General features: G+C 47.0%; 1 protein-coding gene across 1 annotated transcript; it reads right to left on the bottom strand.

The window, feature by feature from the left end:
* Window positions 1-17,767: 17,767 nt before the first annotated feature.
* LOC135822455 (uncharacterized) lies at window positions 17,768-22,711 on the bottom strand. Its single transcript, XM_065335226.1, has 3 exons — window positions 21,782-22,711; window positions 18,966-19,122; window positions 17,768-18,429 (listed from the first exon to the last, which is right to left on the bottom strand). Exons 1-3 carry the CDS (start codon window positions 22,055-22,057, stop codon window positions 17,915-17,917), a joined length of 948 nt encoding a protein of 315 aa, XP_065191298.1. The 5' UTR covers window positions 22,058-22,711; the 3' UTR covers window positions 17,768-17,914.
* Window positions 22,712-23,185: the final 474 nt, after the last annotated feature.

Raw genomic sequence — 23,185 nt, 5'->3', positions numbered from 1 at the left:
AGAGACTTAGAGTAGTCTACAGAATATGAGTGTGCGTAGTCAAGACGGATGAGACGCAATCATGCCAGTTCCATGCAGTACTGCCTGTTCTGTACTGCTGAACCCGGAGATATCTTGCATGACTTGCAGCGACTGTCAGTGAATCAATGCTAGATCTAAGCGTTAGGCGGGGAGCAAGAGAAAAGACGTCAACTATCCACGTCTAGTCTACAGACTACAGGACAGTGCGTAACCTAGCTAGTGCTCCAGTGATATCGATACACTTTTCAAAGTAACAGTTATAGTTACAATGTAGTTTCATGCATGGCACGGGACGTCTTGGACAGACTGCGCTTTCACAGTAAAACGCAACGCATTCTTGTGTAGCAATGTGTGCTGCGGTTTCGAAACCACGCAGGCCAGACGATCCGGCCGGCTGGCCTGTTACACGATCATTCATACCTGTAACTCTTTTTTTGGTCATCGCCTTGATCACCACAACTCACAAGCAGCGCATACGAAACTGCGGACGTTCACGCACAAAACGACTTGTCAGTCTGCACGAGTAACACGTTACACTGTGAAGTACACACTGTACATGCAGTCATGTACCAGTCCCGGCAGTCCGTGTAGTGTTGGTAGTACATCATACATGTCACATGATGTAGATCTACATTGCACATGCACCACCCGGATTCATGTGCGACCGCTTTGTCGGAAAAGCACAAAAAAACTCAAGAAAGGCGAATCTCTTCCAAGCTGAGTACTACTGGTAAACTAACACAGTCCACTGGTGATTGGCTAGATGGGGATCTGTGGTCATGTAACGCACAGCAGACATGTTATCAGTAAACTCAGTCTCTGGTCGTCCTAAAAGGCTAAATCACACACCCACGCAGACTCAGTAGCCAGTTGACCTACAGGTGTAACTACTGTATCTTCAGCACTGCAAGGTACAGTCACGCCCACGGTCGATTTCTGTGGTCAAAACCCTCCAATCCAAACAAAGTCAGTATTACCCTGTCCGTCGATATCTCTGGTGCAGCCACACGAAACCTGCAGACTGATATTGATAGAACAGGAGAAGGGCAGTACAGGAACTGTTTCCCTAAGCAATTGTTCGAGAGGATGCCCTTGTGTACTAATCCTGGAGCATTTGCGATTTCCTTGCTTTGTCAACAAGTCGTCATTCGCAATCCCTTGAGACCGTCACCTGATGTGTCTGTCCTGGTACAGTTTTACTTTTCAAGAGTGTGCAAGTACTTAGTAACTACTGTAGTTTGTAGTTTGTTATTGATTTTAGCCTGTAGTGTAGGCCTTATTATAATAGCATCGTACATCAATAGTACATGGTGTAAGGGACTACTGCCAGTGCTATTGCCACAGTGTGAAAATGCTACGTGCACTCTTCCAGAAAGAACACATCAGAAAGATGACTGCACGGTGTCAAGGAAATATGTGATCTTGGCATAGATGAGGCATTTCACCACTGCTCAATAAACAACACCGGTGTTGATTGGCCATTTTCACGAGATCGAGAAAATTATTGGCTACCACTCTCCAGACTCTCTATTTACATATCAATCACCATGATCACAGACAGTACCTCAGACTAGAGCCTACAGACTAGTAGAATCCTGATAGAACGTACACCCATGGACAATAGGAAAGTGTACTCAGTATTCGAGGCACTTCTTATCCCAACGTACATATACATTGTGTACATTGTAGTCCAGTACGGACCAATACACCTGTATTGTATTTATTGTGCTCCGGACAATGTCCGAACTAAGCAAGAGTATGTCTTATTAGAGTACGGACTATTTAAAGTGAGTTCCACCGTAGTCAGATAAGAGTGTGTGTGCTTGTGGAGACCGATCTCCATAATGCCTGAGTCCTCCCAGAGCAGCGGTAGCGTGGCCAGCCTGGAATACATTGGTCATGCAACTACAGCAGGTGCATGAGTGAACAGTCGCCAGTGGACCTTCTGTAAACAAGGGGATATCTTACATTATCGTGAATGTTGTTGTGTTGTTGTTTGTTGCTGACTCGCAGGATGGTTTCTAAACTGACAAACAGCATTGAGTGCTACATGTACCAGTGTTCCACATGCCTCCGCTAAATAGACTAAAGACGGAATTCCAGTGCCTGGATTGCATGTGTCATTCTGCAAATAGCCGCTTGTACGGCCAAAATGACTGTGCATATCATCAAGCAAACTCACGTACGCAGTAGTTCACCCAACTCTACAAACATCAATGCAAGTCCCAGCAGATCAATCGGAACACAAAAAGGACAATATTTACCGGTAGGTAAAACTGCTAAAAGAAGGAACAGAGGAGTTACCGTATTGGCAGAGAATGGCATCATCATCATATGAACAGCCTCTTGTATGGGCAAGTAAAAACGCAATACATCAAAATTCAATTAGAATGAAAAAAGAGAGGGAAATGAACACAAAGTGCACTGGAACTCAATATAAAAAGGAACGCAAAGTGCACTGGAACTCAGTGAGCATGGGGCCACCAATGGGAGAAGACCTCATAGAGAAAATGACCAAAACCCAAACAAACATCATCATCATCATGCTGTGAACAGTATTCTTGTCCTACGAAGGTGTGCTTCAATGTGAGCTTACCAAGGCATGGTTTGCTGTCTGCTGGCCGTGTGCTGGACACTGAAGCACTTCATCAACCAAGCGACAATGCAACACATAATTATTATTATACTGAGTCTCAGGAGGGTACAGGAATTCTATCATCTTCTTATCTGATGGCAATCACTAGCATTGCAATCATGTTGTTTATTGGTGGATTTCCCCTGGTTGTGGCATATTTCGGCGACATTCGCACCTGCACCGCAGCGCCTTATGTTTACAGAAGACCCATGCCTCTAGCTCCGTTACTCCTTGACGGCAATTGCCATAACAACAGCCCATGTGCATCCCACTAGCACTGCACACACTTCAGTGGGATGCTCAGGGGTTGAATTTTAAAACACTAATACATAAGCATACTGCATTGCAAAACGCACACACTGCAAATAAATAATTTAATTAAAAAAGAAAAGAAAAAAGGCCACTGACAAGTGCAGCCTGTCCACCACACTGGTGTAGCTATTACAAGTCCATTCACCACGTGCTGATTGACGCCCGTATCCCATGAAATCGAGCTGCGAAACTGACACTAGTAGTGATAGTGATAGCGATAACTACTTCACTACGGGCGATGTCATACCACTGTTGTTAGGCGTGACGAGATCGTCGATATTTGCCATTGACAACCAACCGCCAAACAAAGTCACAGGCGCATACGCATGCGTGCGCATAGACACACACACACACACACACACACACACACACACACGCAAGTGGAACGAGCCGCGGTACGCGGTGGGGGTGACAACTGCGTAAATCCTCCTACACTTACCACATACTGTACATGCATTGCTCTCGTCTGTGCTAAGTCCTGACCGTATATGGCGTGGATGACGTGAGTAAAGGAGATACTAGTGCTGTACAGTCATGTACATGACTATTGTACATGGATGTAGTAAGACTTTTCCAGTACTAAAACTTTAAAAAGTTTTAGTACTGGAAACTACTTCGAAATACATGTACATGTCTGTATTATTACTCAATCTGCGGACAGCATGCTGTTTCGTTCTTTTTGAACTCATCAGCGCAGCACAGAGAAAATGAGGCCGAACCTGATAGCAATGAAAATAAAAATTTCCAATCAGGCCCGAACGTACCTTGCCAGAGTGCTCAAACTGACAAGTCTGTATTATTATGTACAATCATGTACATGTAAGTCTTTCATTGATTCTGATCTGGCAAGCTGATCGTCTTCCATGTGTCATAATACCACTCATGATCTGTAAACCCTATAGAATATACAGTAAAAATCATGTAAATTGTTGTTGGTTGACAGCATGTTACAAGTCGGAGGACCACCGTGTTCGGAAACTTAGGCTAGGTAGTTAGGGCCTCACTATCTACATGTATAACCGTAACAGTTGTACTACACGTTGTGGTAGTAGTAGTAGTACTAGCCTAGTAGTAAAGGACTGCCAATGCGCAGCCTGGGTGCTCCGACGTGGTGAAGGCCTACTCATGGCCATGGTCGCGTCGGGACATCACCAACCTCGTCTACAGACTACAGAGAGCACCTTCTCACGTCAGTGTCATCGTGGTGACAGTAACCATGGTAACAGCTACTGTTGTCAGCTGACGAGCTTAGACTGAGAGTGAGAGAAGGATGCCATGGGCAGAAGTTAGAGAAATAAAGCAAAAAGTGTAAAAAGAAAGAAAGAATAACAATTCAGAACAAACGCTACAAAGTTTCAAAGGACTGAGTGTCAAGATGACTCAAGAAGACATCCAAGAACGAGCGAAGAATACACGACACTGGCAGTACAATAACAAAACAAAAAAAAACAAGACGACTCAAACAACTCCCTAATGAGGGATGAGGGTCAGAACCAGGGCTAGCACCCATACGGTTCAAATGGTCGCAAGACCGGGGCTCTGCCAACCGTGGTCCAGGCAAGGATGGTTGGACTACTTGTAGTAAGGCCAGGGGTACTGTCTCCGAACACGGTGGTCCTCCACCTTGTAAACATGCTGTCAACCAACAACATGTTTTAACGAAACAAAGTTTATCTAATACAGGTACATGTACATGTACATGTAGTACCCCAGTACATGTACATGTACATGTACCCGTTAGAAAAACACTCCAGCAGTGCTACTGGACTCCGGTACTAAACTGTGTAGAAAGACACAAAGATGATTAAAACGAATAAGAAAAGCCGAAGTATTAAAGGTGGATCCTGGTACTGTAAATGGTATTTAATTATAATATAAAACTCATAAAAAGGACACACTGCAGGCTCATTACAATAGCCCTTGGCGGATTATGCCGGCATAATATTTGGCATAATCTTGAGATTTCGTCAAAAAATTATGCTCCGGCATAATATACGGATTCCAACGTGTAAGGTTGGCATAATCTTTCGGTTTAGACAAAAATTATGCTTAGGGCATGGCCGTGTGTGTATGCGTGGTTTCTCAATCCTCTATGTACAGCGTGAATACATAGTGGAACCGAGCATAATTCAGCACAATTCAGCATATTTGTTGGCATAATTGTGGCATAATCAAAAGCATAATTTGACGATTGGTCGAGCATAGTCCGCCAATGGCTACATTACAAACATCTTGAAAGTTTTTGTCTTCACAAGTATACTTTCAAGCCTTCTCGTCAGGTTTGTGTTTGTGTCCTTTTTATGAGTATTATCGCATTTTTGTCTCAGAGGAACCTGATTAGATAAAACTTTGGGAATTGTGTGTTGCTCCCTACTTGGGATCTTGCGCTATTCCTGCCGACTTGAATTCTCACTGGACTGACTCACGACTGCCATCCAGAGCACACGAGAAGTCCATCGAACAATCCATTCAGCGAACCTGCAAGAAAGCACCACTCCCTGCTCAATACACAGTGTTTCGGGGAATTCACCCCTCATCAGTTGAGCTTGAGTAGTCTGAGGAAGATTGTGCCTGAGGCACACCACTTATAATGCTCTCCACTGAGTCTCCAGGCATAAACATCACCAGGGATACAAACTTACAGAGGCGCTCCGTTCCCAGCGCGACAAACACCTCGTGAACACTAGAAATTGATAGCACGTGAGTCAGTGTCGCTCGTGGAGATGCTGAACGAACGCTGAGGACCGTTGGTTGGCCATTCACAAAGTTGTTGCCTCCAAACCATCTACATGTAATTCGCAAGCCCGCTCCGGAGACAACAATGTGAAGAAGAGGTTGGTGCGACTTCGGCGATATTTGGGTAATTGTGTGTTGCTCCCTGCGTGGGAGCTTGAGCTATTCCTGCCGACTTGAATTCTCACTTGACTGACTAACGACTGCCATCCAGATAAACCTTGTTTCGTTAAAACATGTTGTTGGTTGACAGCACGTAACAAGGTGGAGGACCACCGTGTTCGGAAACAGTGACCTTTACAGTGAACTTCGCTTATAACGACACTCGGCGGGGCGTCAAAAAGGTGTCCTTATTCGCGAAGTGTCATTATACCCGAAGTCTCATTATATGTATTACAGTTGGAAAGGACTTTGCTCTGGGCATGGAAATATTGTCGTTATTCGCGAATTGTCGTTATATTCGCAGTCGTTATTAGCGAAGTTGACTGTATACAGCCATCCACGGTTGGTAGAGCCCCGGTCTTGCGACCATCTGAACCTTCTTGTTATTGGGCAACTTGCCCGTTAGAATCTGCGAAGTAAAATAAACAACAACAACAACAACCCTATGGGTGTTATTGTATTAAATTTATTAATTTTTTTTTATTTCTGCACCTCCTAGCATGTCGAGACAGCCAATTGAATTGAGGAGAGGGTGAGACCAACCACGGAAGAAGAGAAAAAAGAAAATGAAAAGCACGTACAGTGAAACCTCATTAAGAAGAACACTGATAAAACAAACTTTCGCTTAAGAAAAACTGGTATGTTTACCTCTATTGGATAAATCACTGTGTATTCACTCGGTATTATGGATAAGAAGAATACCCGTTATTGCGAACAAATCCCGTCAGTCCCTTGGTGTTCGTCCTAAAGAGGTTTGACTGTACTTGAAGTACACAAAAGGGGGAGGGATGAGCAAGTTACAAAGCAATGGGATGCCCAGCGAGCTATGCAGCGGAAGTGGTAACTGTGATTTTGTTTACTGGAATACATGAATACTGAAGTGCTGTCTGACGAGGGTACGGAATTTGGGCATATCTGGAGCTTGCCTAACACTGGGAGGCAGTAGGAGCCACGTGGAGTAGGAGGAAAAGAAAGGGAGTAGGAGGAAAAGAAAGGGAGGGGAGGAAAAGGGAGGGGAGGAAAAGAAAGGGAGGGGAGGAAAAGAAAGGGAGGGGAGGAAAAGAAAGGGAGTAGGAAGAAAAGAAAGGGAGTAGGAAGAAAGAAAGGGAGGGGAGGAAAAGACAGGGAGGGGAGGAAAAGAGGGGAAGGGGAATTTACGAATAGGGTAGAGCTACATGTCCTGTAGTTAGGGGGAGACGAACGCAGACGAACGCAGACGAACGCAGACGAACGCAGACGAACGCAGACGAACGCAGACGAACGCAGACGAACGCAGACGAACGCAGACGAACGCAGACGAACGCAGACGAACGCAGACGAACGCAGACGAACGCAGACGAACGCAGACGAACGCAGACGAACGCAGACGAACGCAGACGAACGCAGACGAACGCAGCTTCGGGTGATGCCACCTGACTGAAGCCAATTAAATTGCCGACGGTACCAACGTGACTGAACGTGGTGGTGATAGTTCCTCGTCATAATCATGTTGTCTATGTCTTCCCTCAACTTGCATGCTACCCCATTCTACCCCAGATCAGAATCCGACCTAACGCTGATAACCATGAATTGTCGGTCTCTCGTCAATAAAATAGCTGAACTTTCGATTGTTCTGGAGAGCACGAAGCCGAGGATATGGTGGTGTCGCCGTGCTTGTCCGGACTGATGCTTTTCAACATATTCTCCACAGACCCGATCTGCAGCGTCAGGGCTGTAAATCTGCCTGGGTGGAAGTTAAGTCTAAATGCACCCCTAACCCTATTCTTGTATGTTGCATGTATCGACCCCCTTCCCAAACGGTGGAACAATTGTCCTTCTTCTCGGATATGCTGGTCGATGCTATACGGTCCTCTTGCTATGACGAGTGTGACTTCTTCCTGACGGGGGATGTTAATGCCAAACATAATGATTGGTGCTCTTCTGACTCCACCTCTACAGCCGGTACCAACCTACAGACAGTTTTTCAATGCTTGGGCTCCAACAACTAGTGAGTTTCCCAACATACACTTCATCAGCGGGTGCCAACTCGTGTCTTGACTTGTTGGTAACAAACAAACACCGACATGTCCTCTCAGTCGACCTCCTGGCACATCTGATCATCTGCTGGTTGTTTGTACGCTCAACTATGCATCGTACTCGACACCACAAGCGACTGCTAAATCGTCCCTCCATCCCCAGGCTCAGTACATGTATAAACAAGTGCCTACCCGTGTCTGGCAGGTTGTGAATGAAGACTTGTCTAGGTTGGACTGGTCATTACTTCATCGGCATTCTGATGTTGATGATGCCATTGTCCTGTTTGATGTTTTACTACAGTCAGCATTCCATCGTCATCTATTGCCTTACAAAGTTATTCCGCGCACAGGAGACTACATTAGGCCTCATCCTACTATGCGGGATGCATCCCGACCCTGGATCACTCCAGACCTCAAGTGTGCTGTGAAACTGAAGCGAGATTTGTATAGGATTTATAGGAAGTATCCAACCAGTGAAAACTTCATTGCCTTTAAGCGCAAGCGTAACGAAGTGAAATGTTTGTCACGTACCCTCCATCGTCAGTATGTACAGTCGGTTCATGCCACCCTGTCTTCCCATGATCGCCCTAGTCTCCATCAATTTCTCCGCCATCTCCGTAAGAACTGTAGTCGGGAGCCGATCCGATCAATGACAGCTTCAGACGGCAAGGTAGCAACAGATCCCGCAGACATAGCAGACATATTGAACACGCAGTTTACGTCGTTTGGACTTCCTGACGACCCTACGTGGCCTATACCACCACTCACCCCTTCACCCTCAATACCTGCGTCCCTCCTATCATTGTCGACTGGTACAGCCCAAGTGAGGAAATATCTCCGTAATCTGAAAACTGGCATGTCCCCTGGTCAAGACGGCATTACCAACGAAGTTTGGAGAGCTCTTGCTCCGTCTGTTGCCTATCCTGTGTCAATTATCTTGAATATGTCATTTCGCGAAGGGAAATTCCCAGCCATGTGGAAAACTGCGGTAGTCGTGGCCACCTACGAAAATAGAGGACCACGCACCACCCCCAGCAACTATCGCCCTATCTCATTGCTCTACTTTATCAAAAGTGTGCGAACGTGTTGTATATGACATCGTTTATGATCATGTTCGCATTTCACTTTCGCCAGCACAGTCGGGCTTTTGTCGGGGTGACTCCACCAGGTACCAGGTTACCCGCCTCGTGCAAGACATCCACACCGCCCGGAACGCCCATAACCATGTTGGTTTAGTTTTCTTCGATCTTGCAAAGGCCTTCGACACTGTTTGGCACAGGGTTCTCTTAGCTAAGCTGCGAACAGTATATCGCATTGATGGCAAGGCTATCGACTGGCTCTCATCGTATCTCTTTCACCGACATCAGCTTGTACGCCTCTCAACTGTGTTATCGGAGCCTTTACCCGGTACTTCTGGAGTCCCCCAGGGTTCAATCCTTGGGCCACTGCTATTTCTCCTGTATATTAATGACCTCCCCGATATTGCCCCTGGTGTCAGCCTTTTCGCTGACGACACAGCTCTGCTTTGCTCCAATGCTTGCCCTATACGACTGCACGAAGCCATGCAAGATAGCATTGGCAAGGTTATAACCTGGATGCATGATTGGAAGTTGCAGCCAAACGTTGATAAAACGGCAGCTATGTACATTTCCCCTTCTCCCCCTTCCCTGCCACTTTGTTTTCCTTCTTCAAGTGTTGCTATTCGTAGTGTTGAAGAGCATAAGCATATTGGCGTTGTCATTGACTCTAAATTGTCGTGGTCACCCCATGTGCAGTATGTCTGCAAGCGCACAAGCTCCATCCTTGGGGCTCTTCAAGCCCACTGTAGACATCTTCCTCTTTCTTGCAAACGCTTGTTTTATCGCTGCTATAATATTGCCCTTACTTGACTACTGTGATACTGCTTGGTCTGGCATAACTACTACTGTATTGAACAAGCTAGAAACCAATAACCGCATGCTCCTTAAAATCATATTTAGCAAAGATCGCCGCTTTCCCTCCGCTAGTCTTTGCGAAATTGCCAAGATCAGTCCCCTTTCCACTCGACATAAGTACCACCTCTGTGTTCTCATACATAAAATATTACTAAATAAAATACCCTTGCATATGCAGGCTTATAATTGGTTCTCCGAAACACGGAATACCCGGAACTCATTCAGTCTCCCACGCGCTGCCTCCACCCTATTCACTAGATCCCCGATCTTTGCTGGCTATGTGTTTTGGGCAACATTACCAACGCAGGCCAAGACCAGCACGTCGATGGTTAATTTTGTTGCTAAAATCTCTGCTCAAATATAGGTTTCATGTATATCCTGCTGGTTTGTCTCCTCCTTTGCCTTCTTTGCCTTTTATTTGTATTCTTTTATCTGTTTTACTGCTGTGGTTGGCTTTCACCCTTGTCTCAGTTTTACTGGCCGTCATCATGATGTGCCATGAGATAATGATATAAATACAACAAAAAAATACAAAAGTGACTGCAAATGAGCAGGGTGCTGGTCAAAAAGAATGGAATGACCCCGGATGCTCTTGGAAGCATCAAGGTAGCGTTGCAAAGTGGTAGTGGATGCAGCAGCACACAAGTCTGGATTTGAGATGTGTAACGACCAGAACGAAATATTATGAGCAGTATACGGCGATGAAAAACTTCTAATTTCGCAATTTGGGTTTTGTTAATGGTGGACCAAGCAGGGAAGCCGTGCGTGAAGAGGGGAAGAATGTATGATTTAGGGCGCGTTCGAATTGTCTTCATCAACTGTTCTAACAAATTTTATAAAGAGATTAGTTGAAGTGTCCCATTAGAACGGTTTCTATTATTTTAGAGTTTTTCAGTGGAATTGTCATGGCGATGATGACGTCCGATCAGATCGACCATCTCCACGGACTACGTGACGTAGCTATTCCAAACTCTTCGAAACTAATCCACCTTCCCATCGGATGAGTTTCGAGGAGCTTCGTTTTTCTGAAGAGGCCAATAAGGCCACCTCTTCAGAAAAACGAAGCTCCTCGAAAAGTCAAAGAGTGACAATTCGAACGCGCCCATAGTTAGACTCAGGTGGAGAGCCAAGGAAAAATTTATAAGAAGAGAAAAGGACCAAAGAGCTACAAGTTACGCTATAATTATTATCCACTAACACCACTGCAGTTACTTTACAATCAGCTCATGCGATAACATTGCCGTGACGACACTGACCAACGGTACTGACGTTCTACACCTAACTGGCTAACAGCTCTAGCACATCTTGGATGCGCACTCCAATAGCCTTCCAGCTTGGAAGGTTCTAAGGTATAGAAATAACATCAGGAGGGGAAGGTGAGCGCAACCAAGAAAATCACGAGCTGAAAGCCTCAGCTGTGAAGGACGCTGGCGGATGTACATGTACATGTATATCGAGGAGGATCCTGGCAAGACCATCAGACAAAACGGTCAAACCACGATTCAAGGACGCATGGCAACATACCACACAACCTGTGTGGCTATAGAGATACGAAGATCGATTAGAGGGGACCTCCTTATGTTATTTCTATAACTTAGAACCTTCCAAGCTGGAAGGCTGCTGGAGTGCGCATCCTAGATGTGCTAGAGCTGATTGCCAGTCAGATGAAGAACGTCAGTACCGTTGGTCAGTGTCGTGCAATGTTATCGCATGAGCTGATTGTAAAGTAACTGGTGGTGTTAGTGGATACTTATAGCGTAACTTGTAGCTCTTTGGTCCTTTTCTCTTATCAATGTATGATTTATAAAAATTAATCCGGCAATTGTGAGGCAAATGGGAGAAGTGACTTGCCATTATACCGACAGATCGGCATACTCGGGAGGACACATGGTCAGTATTGTAAGACCAGGAGAGGGCGGAATCTATGACAATGCCAAGGTGTTTATGATGGGGCGCTACAGAAATAGCGTGACCGGGATCGTCGGGAAAGTGGAAGATGGGCACTGGATCTGTGGGATGGGGAAAAGGAGGAGCTCGGTTTTTGTCACATTTGGCTTGAGTTACCAAGTGCTCATCCAGTGGACAATGTTGTTGATGCGGGTCTGAACTTTGGGGTACAGTGTGGTGCGAGATGGGGAGGACGCAAGGACAGTGGTATCATCTGCAAACAAAGAAAATGACCTTTCCTTATGCAATTCCCAATATTAAATATTGGGAATTGCATAAGGAAAGGTCATTTAACGGACATGTACATGTATGTGAGGAAGAGCAGGGGACCTAAAACGGAGCCCTGGGCGGCTGGGGCACTCCGGACGTCACAGATTCGAAGTAAGATAAAGTTCGATTCACTGTGGCGCGCTGATTTCGGTGGAAGAGGTAACTAGTTATCCAGGCCAGTGGGGAGCACCGTAAGCACCGTGAGCACGAAGTTTGGCGATGAGGCCCTTGTGCCACACGGTGTCAAATAGGCATATGTGGATACTGCCGGCAGAAAAATTGGCAGAATTCGGTACTTTTTCTGATAAGTTTCATGCATGTTTGGTATGTACTAATGTAGATAAAGAAATGGAGCAGAATTCGAGGAATTGCCCGCCATAAGGTTTTTATGGTTCTGCCAATTTCACTGCTTTTCGAGCAGAATCTGCCACCTTTTCGAGCATTATCCGCACACCCCTAGTGTCAAAGGCCTTGGGTAGGTCAAAGAAACAGATGCAGGAGACCTGTCGCTGGTCTTTTAGAGAGCCGAGGTCTTGAATTACGCGGGACAATTGCAGGGATGTGTTGTCCTTACGACGAAAGCCAGATTGTCAGAGGTGAAGAAGAGGGGAGATATGGTCATAACGTTACAAGTGGTCGTACACTATTCTCTCTAGCAGTTTAGAGACACAGGACAGGAGGGAGATTGGTCGGTTGTTCTTGTCGCCTTTATTTTTGTACACTGGAATGACAGTGGCTGACTTCCATCGTGACGGGAATGTGGCAGAGGAGAGGGATAGGTTAAAAAGAATAGAGAGTGGGCGGGCATTTGAGTACCTCAGTTTTCTGATAATCTCATTGGTGATCCTATCAGCTTCGGGGAATTTGTTCAGAGGCAGCCTTGCGATATACTTGTAAACAGTCGATGAGGTAATGATCAGGGAGTGCAATGTAGTTGCTGGTGGAGGTAGGGGGGAAATAGTGGGAATGGGAGCATCAGGGTCAACCTGTACGCCTGCACTGCCGAAGTGGTGGTTCAAGACGTTACCAATAGATGCCGGAGAGGTGCTTGTCCGACCAGTGGGGCCCATTATCTTCGAAGGTATGACCCGGGCGCTGCTATAGGGTTTCGTTGTTGACGAATGAGCACAGGGAGGGATGGGAGGCGAGGGTTTGTGGGAGATATCGTGGCGCGGAGGTTGCGGATGTAGCAGCGATGGCAGGATCTGGAAAGGTATTTAAAACGTTGGACCCGGTTCTGACCCTCTGTATTCTAGGGGAGTTGCCTAAGACTTCTTGTTGTTGCACCGTCAGTCGTGTATTCTTTGTTCACTCCTGGATGTCTTCTTGATTCTCAGTCCTCGTACACTTGCAGTAATAGCTTTTGTTCTGAATTTTTCTTTTTATTCTCTTTTATACGAAGTAGTGGTTGCGACTTCGGCGATGATTTGTAAGAAAGGTTTGCTCCCCACACCGGAGCTCGCGCTATTCCGCCGACTTTACTTGACACTTGACTGACTCACGACTGCCATCCAGAGCACACGAGAAGTCCATCGAACCTTCGACTCGGCAAACCTGCAAGAAAGCACCACTCCCTGCTCAATACACAGTGTTTCGGGGAATTCACCCCTCATCAGTTGAGCTTGAGTAGGCTGAGGAAGATTGTGCCTGAAGAGCACCACTTATATAGTGCTCTCCAGGCACAAACATCACCAGGGATACAAACTTACAGAGACGCTCCGCTTCCAGCGCGATAAACACCTCGTGAACACCAGATAGCAGCGTGAGTCAGTGTCGCTCCTGGACGGTGAGACAGACGTCGAGGACCCTCGGTCATTCGCAACGCTGTCACCTCCAAACCAACTAGTCGCAAGCCCGCGCTGGGCACAACAGTACGAAGTAGTGGTTGCGACTTCGGCGATGATTTGTAAGAAAGGTTTGCTCCCCACACCGGAGCTCGCGCTATTCCGCCGACTTTACTTGACACTTGACTGACTCACGACTGCCATCCAGAGCACACGAGAAGTCCATCGAACCTTCGACTCGGCAAACCTGCAAGAAAGCACCACTCCCTGCTCAATACACAGTGTTTCGGGGAATTCACCCCTCATCAGTTGAGCTTGAGTAGGCTGAGGAAGATTGTGCCTGAAGAGCACCACTTATATAGTGCTCTCCAGGCACAAACATCACCAGGGATACAAACTTACAGAGACGCTCCGCTTCCAGCGCGATAAACACCTCGTGAACACCAGATAGCAGCGTGAGTCAGTGTCGCTCCTGGACGGTGAGACAGACGTCGAGGACCCTCGGTCATTCGCAACGCTGTCACCTCCAAACCAACTAGTCGCAAGCCCGCGCTGGGCACAACAGTACGAAGTAGTGGTTGCGACTTCGGCGATGATTTGTAAGAAAGGTTTGCTCCCCACACCGGAGCTCGCGCTATTCCGCCGACTTTACTTGACACTTGACTGACTCACGACTGCCATCCAGAGCACACGAGAAGTCCATCGAACCTTCGACTCGGCAAACCTGCAAGAAAGCACCACTCCCTGCTCAATACACAGTGTTTCGGGGAATTCACCCCTCATCAGTTGAGCTTGAGTAGGCTGAGGAAGATTGTGCCTGAAGAGCACCACTTATATAGTGCTCTCCAGGCACAAACATCACCAGGGATACAAACTTACAGAGACGCTCCGCTTCCAGCGCGATAAACACCTCGTGAACACCAGATAGCAGCGTGAGTCAGTGTCGCTCCTGGACGGTGAGACAGACGTCGAGGACCCTCGGTCATTCGCAACGCTGTCACCTCCAAACCAACTAGTCGCAAGCCCGCGCTGGGCACAACAGTACGAAGTAGTGGTTGCGACTTCGGCGATGATTTGTAAGAAAGGTTTGCTCCCCACACCGGAGCTCGCGCTATTCCGCCGACTTTACTATTCTCTTTTATACTCTTTTATTCTGAAGTGTGTCCTTTTTATGAGTATTATACTCTTTATCTTTCTTTTTCCAACTTCTGCCTATGGTGTCCATCTCTCAGCTCGTCAACTGACAACAGTTACTGTCACCACCATGACACTGTCGTGAGAACGTGCTCTCTGTAGACGAGGTTGGTGATGTCCCGGCGCGGCCATGGGTAGGCCATCACCACGTCGGAACACCCCTGCTAGACGTTGGCTGTAGTTTTTAATAGTACAGCTGAGAATTTGTTTTGTTGTTACAATGTAACAACAGCAATAACATCAACAATAACGAAACAAAAGATCAAGAGTTTGTTGAAAAGTACTAGATTATGCCATAATCTAGTAGTTTTCAACAAACTCTTGATATTCTACTGCTTTTTAATCTTCAATTCTATAATTTTTGCCTCAATTTCATCACACATGGTTCCTAGCTATGTCTGTATAATACTTTTGACTGGGTACATCCTCCGGTGTAATACTTTTGACCTTAAAGTTTAACAAGCTGTGGTTACTTCTTACCTCCGATGTCAACTGGCGAAGTTAAACCTTGTTATACCCTGCCAGCCCTGGCCTCAGCCAACTCCTAGGAGAACGTACAGATTTACATTGTGGCGGACGTACTGTGTTTGGGAACCGTGCTCCTCACTAAAATCTCCATTGTTGGTAGAACCCTTGTCTTGCGACCATTTGAATCATACGGCTCTCGTATCACTGGATCCGTTGTACATCGGGCTGTCTCATTTTTGCAGTTGAAGAACAAGCAGTTGAAGAGCAAGGAAGGAAAATTAATCGCAATGCTGAATACTGAGACAAGAGGATTTGGAGTCAGGTGCTGAACTTACCAGCTGTTCTGCGGAAGATAATTTTCTGATCCCTTCACAACGAACTTCCAGCAGAAATGAGCACAGTTCAGTCGACAAAGCAACTATTTGTTGAAAAATGTTGGGCCCGGACAAGGGTTCTACCAACAATGGAGATTTTAGTAAGGAGCACGGTTCCCAAACACAGTGCGTCCGCCACAATAAGAGTTTCTATTCTATCAATTGGCCAAACGCGCAAGGGTTCACAGAAACAGCGAAAAAGAAAGAATCCATCAGAGGAAATACCGACAAAATGCAAGAACGACGCAAACCCAATAATATAAGGAGTTTAATAGCTATCTGTAGATTCAGTACACATCAGCATTTTAACGCCGTGTATCTTTAAAAACGATTCACATACACATGTACAGCATCGGGTACACTGTAGAATACAATAATATGCCCAAACTAGACAAATAATTTATTCATATTGAAGCGGGCGTAAGTTTCCTAGGAAAACGGCATTTTTCAGATGGTTTTCATGACCCCACATGTTCACGAAGTGTACATTTGGGTTAATCTGACCCCCCACCTCATGGCCTCATGTTGCAAAACACTCTCCCGATACTGAATCACTACATTTCACCCGCAAGAAAACTTCACTACACTCTCTTGCCTGACGGCGAACATCAGGGCATGGTAAAAAGGGATTGCACTGCTGCAGCGCATGCAACCAGTCAGCCGCTGGCCAAGAGCAGTATTGACAAAGCTGCGGAGTTGTGCAGATACAAATGCACAGATGACGGTCAATAGCACAACTGCCACTATTAAAGTATGTGGTTAAAATAAAATAAAGAAAGGTAAAGGACAAAAATGTTACGAGTTATGATAAACTGTCCACCAACGTAACTAGATCTTACTCAATCTGCGGACAGCATACTGTTTCGTTCTTTTTGAACTCATCAGCGCAGCACAGAGGAAATGAGGCCGAACCTGATAGCAATGGAAATAAAAATTTCCAATCAGGCCCGAACGTACCTTGCCAGAGTGCTCAAACTGACAAGTCAGTGAGCTCTGCATAACGCAAACAGCAAAGGCACTACCCCACGCAAGAGTGCTCAACTGCTACAAGAGCAGGAGCGAAATACTCAATCTGCGGACAGCATACTGTTTCGTTCTTTTTGAACTCATCAGCGCAGCACAGAGGAAATGAGGCCGAACCTGATAGCAATGGAAATAAAAATTTCCAATCAGGCCCGAACGTACCTTGCCAGAGTGCTCAAACTGACAAGTCAGTGAGCTCTGCATAACGCAAACAGCAAAGGCACTACCCCACGCAAGAGTGCTCAACTGCTACAAGAGCAGGAGCGAACTAGATCTTATACAGTCAGCAAGTGCGACAAAATGGCACAAAACTGACAAGGAGTACTGAGACATTCATTCGTAACATTGTTGTCCTTTACCTTTCTTTATCCTAACTATAGTGGTTCACCAACCGAGTTTAAAATAAAATCCTCATCATAAATACAGCAGGCGCATGACGAGAAGACGCAAGTTTATGTAGAGAGAAATGTCAAGGACTTCTGCGATGCAGCCAAAACTAGTGAATAACAGATATCATCAGCTGATCAAGGTTAATCAACGCCAGGTACATGTACATGCATGTCGTATGGTTAGGGGTTGCTCAAGCCAGCTGGAATGTCACTCTCAAGACTGCATTCCAAAATGCATTCACCTACTTTAAAAATAGAATGCTTCCTAGCCAGACCACCTGATATTCACTTTACTTGAACGTGTTTGATTACTGAACAATCGCAGCATGGAGACATATTTTGTGTTTGACAAGGAAAGCGGACAAATCTAAGTAAGATAGTACAAAAACAAAATAGAAAAGTGCGGTTCCGTGAGCTCAAATAAGGCCAGTAATTGTAGCTGGCAAGCAAAGGGTTCCCAAGTTCATGTTCAATGCGGTCGTCATCTATCTCGAATCCTCGATGCATCGTAAATGGAATTTGTTTTAGTCAGAGGTCGGATATGATTGTTGGCTGGCATCTGAGCTCACTACCACTGGCACTGCTGACACTAAACTGGCAAGGTGTAGGGCATGTGAGTGGGTCTGCTCGTCGACCACATTTCCAACTGGGATCTAGACGCGGAATATCTGCAGTGTGTTGCTCCTAGTGTTCCCTGTCGTCTGGTCCAGATGGATTGGTCGTACCTCGTGCCGATTGTACAGCACCTGAAACCACCGCGCTCGCACCGAAATGCGATTGCCAGCCTTCAAGTACTCAAGCTTCTCATAGTAGAGAGGTACGTACAGGGAGCGTGTTTGATGCTCGGAGAGACCAGCGGCTCTTGGCGGCTCAATGTTGTTGTTTCGGCCATGTGCCGGCGGTTCCTTCATCGTCATCTTGGCATGTTCAATGTTACCAGAAGCATTGGATAGAGCAGTGTTTGGAAACCGCACAATACCCAGGCTCCTGGAATTGTCCACTCGGACATCTACTATCATTTCATTGGCGAAGGGTTCGTTCGCTCGCAGGTCGACTCGGATCATGTATACGCCATCTTTCGGAATGACGACACTGCTGCTGTCGTCGCGGCTTATCCCCATACAGGTGGCCACACAGTCCTGCTGGTCATAACTCCACATGAGATTTTCTGCAGAGATGGACAGCACAAAAATTCTGTAAGCCAAGAACATGTCTTGCATCATAACACAGAAGGCATGGTGGACAGTTCATACATTTACGTACGAATACATTATGCATATGGATGGGAGCGGGGTTCCTATGGATGCTGAAAAGTGAAACACAGTCCAACTGAGTCTCAAGCGAACAGCGAATTGTTTATCATGATAGCTACAGTACAATTATAATGTCATTATATGTACATGTACATTTCATTATTTCTATGTGTATTTCTTCCTCTGTGAGGAGACAGGGTGATCCGACCTTTGGGGAAGGGGTCAGAGGCCTGGTGGCACTCTGTTATCCACAACTGTATGCGTCTAGTGTACACTATACGCGTGTACTTTCAAGTGTAGGTCTTTCCCTCGTCATGGACGGCTCTATATACACGCATGCTTTTAGACGCATACTCCGAACACTGCTTCAAAGACCTATCCTCCCCCATCCCCTGTAAAACATACAATCGTACAGCGATGACTGCGCATAAGTCTATATGTATGTACTCACGCAAGCCGTTTACGTAGGGTCGTTTGTGCACTAGGGTGACCTTGGTGGCGATCGTGTGATGGTGGTGTCTTGGTGCGCGGTGGCAAACCTCCCTCCAGCGACTCATATTACATGTACTCTGCTGTGGCGCTGCCTGCGACCGTTTAGTGAGCACACGCTGTGTATATTACAAGAGAAAAATCCACAAAGGCAAGCTGAATCAGTTTTTGAACGCCACGTGTAAACTCTAAGTTACAACCGTACACACTACAGGCCAGCTAGGTTAATACAATGTCATGTATCTTGAGATGTGTTGTGTTGCCGTCGATCTCATCCCCCAGTATGCAACAACTTGGTACGGGTATTGTCAAATTTTCTTTGAAAGTCACAAGTTTTCCTTTGCACCCCCTCAAACTACAGCATAATGATACCATTATTGATAGTGTCAGTTGAAAATGAGCGTTTCCTGCGGACAAAGGCTTTGCCCAGGCTTTGGATGGAGACCCAGGTATAGCATGGAGACCCAGGCTATGCATGGAGACCCAGGTATTGCATCGCTTTGCAAGGAGACCCAGGTATTGCATGGAGACCCAGGTATTGCATGGAGACACAGGCTATGCATGGAGACCCAGGTATTGCATGGAAGCCGCAGGAATAATCACAAATGAGAGATAAGTAGATGAGAGCAAGACCAAGACGGCAAGAGAGGAAAAGACAGCCTAAACAGAATATCAAGCCGTATCCGGGCCCTACTCTGGTAGAAGGGAACTCATGTCATACTGCTGAATGTTCGACGGGTTGTGTACAACCGAAGTAAGTTTCCCCGTCGTAGTGAACTTTTGTTGTCAGAGAGTAGTAAATATGTTTCACCGGTTCCCTCGCAAATCCACACTTGCATCAGACACAACCATTGGAAGCATCGAACTATTTAGAAGACTGTATTACCAAACATGTTCTCAAAAACACCATTGAAGAATCTAACCCAAAAAAGAACAAAGAACGGAGAGCTGGGGACGCACGTACCCGGCCCCGTACCGGACACACAGCCAAGAAGGACGACACCGTAGCGTCCCCACGCTTGACTGGCAAAGAAAACAGCAAGCAAAGAAAATCGGCCAGCGGGCGCAGTTCAAACATCTTGAACGACACGCTCAAAGCAAAACACGTGACAGAAAATAATGCATGATGTCATCTGTACTCACGCGGCCGACATGCAAAAAGGTCAAATCTACACAAAAGCGAGTGCCGCAAGAAACAACACAAATAAATAATAATTCAAACAGCGAAGAACTAGAAAGGCAGATTTCTAATTATCGAAGAACAAGAATGTATCGTAGAGTCCCAGCGCAACTGCCGGAGGATGCTGGCACCCACCAGACGGGTGGTGGTTGCCCCTGCCAGAGAGATAGAACGAAAACTGAAGCAGAGGAGCCACGTTACAAATAGTGAATCGCACAAGGTAAGAATAATCGAGCAGTGTCCAATTACGACATACTGAGTAATATACATGTTAAACGAAGACAAACACTAACAAATGGAGAACGTTCCAACAAAATACATGACATCTCTCTACTCCCTGATATACATGTACATATTATGCTGACCAGGGAGTCGTAAAATACCGTTGGTTTACGACTCCCTGATGCTCACTGTCCATGTGCTCGCAGTACAATCATAGTCATTGCATGAGTAGTCTGCATGGCAGACTCTAGCCTATACTATAGGACAGCAGCACAGAACCATTGTGGTGTTGGACAGGGCAGGGAGCTATCCAATGGGCCTGTATGACAATACAACCAGTGCTACTGCTACTGCCCTGGGAAGGAGGAGCATGTGATGTCTGCTGGAGAGACAGCTGCCAGACCCGGTGACACTAGCTCAGTGTAGGCAAAGTTGTAAACACCTCACCAGTGCCATCATGTACAACAACCTGCAACGTGACACTTTCTGACAGCAGCTCTGGACTGCTAAACTGCCTATGCCAGGCCCTGAGCAGCTCTGGACTGCTAAACTGCCTGTGCCAGGCCCTGAGCAGCTCTGGACTGCTAAACTGCCTGTGCCAGGCCCTGAGTAGCCAGCAAGGTCCGCTTAAGGCAGAAGGAAAGGTACAGCTGTCTACAGCTAATTAATTAGTCTGAGTTCTGGCCTGGCGCCAACATAACATGGCTGGTGTGCATGACACAGAATTGTAATTCACGCTGGAAGCACGTGCCTACTACCATATCTAACCCATACTTGTGCTAATTAGCCACTGGGCGGCCTAGCGCTAGTCGTGCCACCTAGAGTAGATGTCAATGACTGAACTAGACACTGGACTTTGCAGCGAGAACTGCAACCAAAGTAGGCTGTTTGGCGCCGCCGACGCCTCCGTGGGCCGTGCGCGTGTGCACCCGGAGAAATCTGTCATGTGATCATCACATGCTACTGGGTTGTACTGGATGGAGGACTAGGAGTAGTAGTAGTAGTAGGAGGTCGAGGCGTGATGTGAACTGTGCTGTCTGTCGTGTCGACTGTTGCCTTAGAGATGGAGAACGAGTGAACGCTTAGCATGCAACAAAGGCCAGACGCTAGGCACTGCAAACAGCTCGTCAGTTGTTGCAAAAACGCGCTGAGGACGTGTTGACAGAAGGGAAACGGGGTGCAACTCCGGGGGCAAGCCCCTAGCTTCGCCGGACGACACAAAATGTTCAAGAGGCTCAATCGAATCATTGTTGCACCTTCGACCACCTGTTCTCCCCTCGCTGCGGCCAGCCGACACACGAACAAAGCTCTCGCACCGGGGTTATAAAACCAGACATGCACAGCGAACAGCACAAGCATTATCAAATTTCACTCACCGCTTGTAGTTGTCTGGGGACTTCCTCCTGTGGCTGTCGTGCGAGTTGGTCGCCGGTCGTGCGATTGTAGCCTTGCCACTGGGGACGAAGGTGATGATGGTCGTCGTAGTCGTGGTATCGGGAGACGAGTACAGTAGTAAGAGTTGCCAGTGAGATTATGAGGGCCAAGATGCTAATCACCAACGTGAATCTTGCTTGACACGAAGGCTGAGAACGGCACCTCGAGGTAGGACTCTCATCAATCGCTTGCTTCTCTGCGTCGCTTACCGAACCCATCTTTCTTGTTCTTCTGTTCTTTGTTTTCTTTCGAGGACAGTATTTACAGAACGTTACCAGTTGAGATGAAGGCGACGGTGTGTGGAAGAGCACTGAGCGCCAGTGGTTTTATTGCGCTTGGTCCGGTGGTCGCCAAGAGGCCTGGTATGGTCTGACCAACGGCCAAGGCATTGGTTTCGGTTCTCTTTCCGAGCGCTCGGCTCTGGTCGTGCCCTGTGCCCTGTGGCCCGCACATGTAGCATGGTTCCTCCGGCTGAGTCGCTGTGCTGCTTCTAGCTTTAGACTGTATCAGATACAGTCTGGCAATTTGGGACCGGTCCAGGACTCCGTGCCTGTGTCGGCTGTGAGCAGAGCTGCGTAGCGGGCGAGCTCTCCCTTCGTACAGCATAGATAGGCCTATACTAGAGGTTGAGCTGCTGCTGCTGCTGCTGCTGCTGCTGCAACACACACTGGGCAGTGGCGAATGGGCCGTTTCGCTGCTGCGGTTGTGCGCGCACGAGGAGGGTGCCTGCTTGATGTATTCCAGTCACAGCAAGGCTTACTCTTTCGCTTTGCCAGTAGGAGGCCGACAGGAGTAGTTGAAAACATATACATTCTCCTAGAACTAGAAGGTGCTAGGGGTGGAATCGAGTGGGGGCCCGATGACAGGGAACGCTGGACTCGTGCTGCATATCATAAAGTTAAATTGTGGATATTCTTCGGTCCAGTACGTTCCCTGGCGAACGGCAAAGTGTTTATACTGTCGGCCTCACGTGGTCACAACACTTGTGTTCTCACAGCGTGACCACAGAGCCTCACCAATCAGCGAAATGATCTTGTTTCGAGAATGAGTTCAGAGGACTCTGGCTAGCTTGTCAGCGGCGGCCCACACAGCTACAGACTGGTTGGTCATGAGACAGCACCATTGCACCCAGGCGCTACGGTTTTCCGCCTTTGCTTGCCAGCCAGTGGAACTCTCTCCACCACGTACCATCATCCAAGGATCACGCGCAGGATGCCACCATAGGCGCCATCACCCGCTCACTGCCGGCCAGAGGATGCCAAGCGCCAAAGCAGTGCCCATCAGCAAGCAGTAATCCGGCCTACCTTTTGCAGACCCTAGCTGGAGAAGCCTTGGGGACTCATGTA

Source organism: Sycon ciliatum, chromosome 8, assembly GCF_964019385.1.
Source record: "Sycon ciliatum chromosome 8, ocSycCili1.1, whole genome shotgun sequence".
Lineage (NCBI taxonomy): Eukaryota > Metazoa > Porifera > Calcarea > Leucosolenida > Sycettidae > Sycon > Sycon ciliatum.
This window is presented reverse-complemented; position numbering and strand designations above follow the sequence as displayed.

Excerpts from the sequence above, each read along its gene's own strand:
- LOC135822455 (XM_065335226.1), bottom strand. The coding sequence starts at position 22,057 with ATGGGTTCGGTAAGCGACGCAGAGAAGCAAGCGATTGATGAGAGTCCT. Across the intron at positions 19,123-21,781 it reads TCCCCAGACAACTACAAGCG|CGTGTGCTCACTAAACGGTC; the intron begins GTGAGTGAAATT and ends TAATATACACAG. Across the intron at positions 18,430-18,965 it reads ACCCTACGTAAACGGCTTGC|AAAATCTCATGTGGAGTTAT; the intron begins GTGAGTACATAC and ends CCATCTCTGCAG.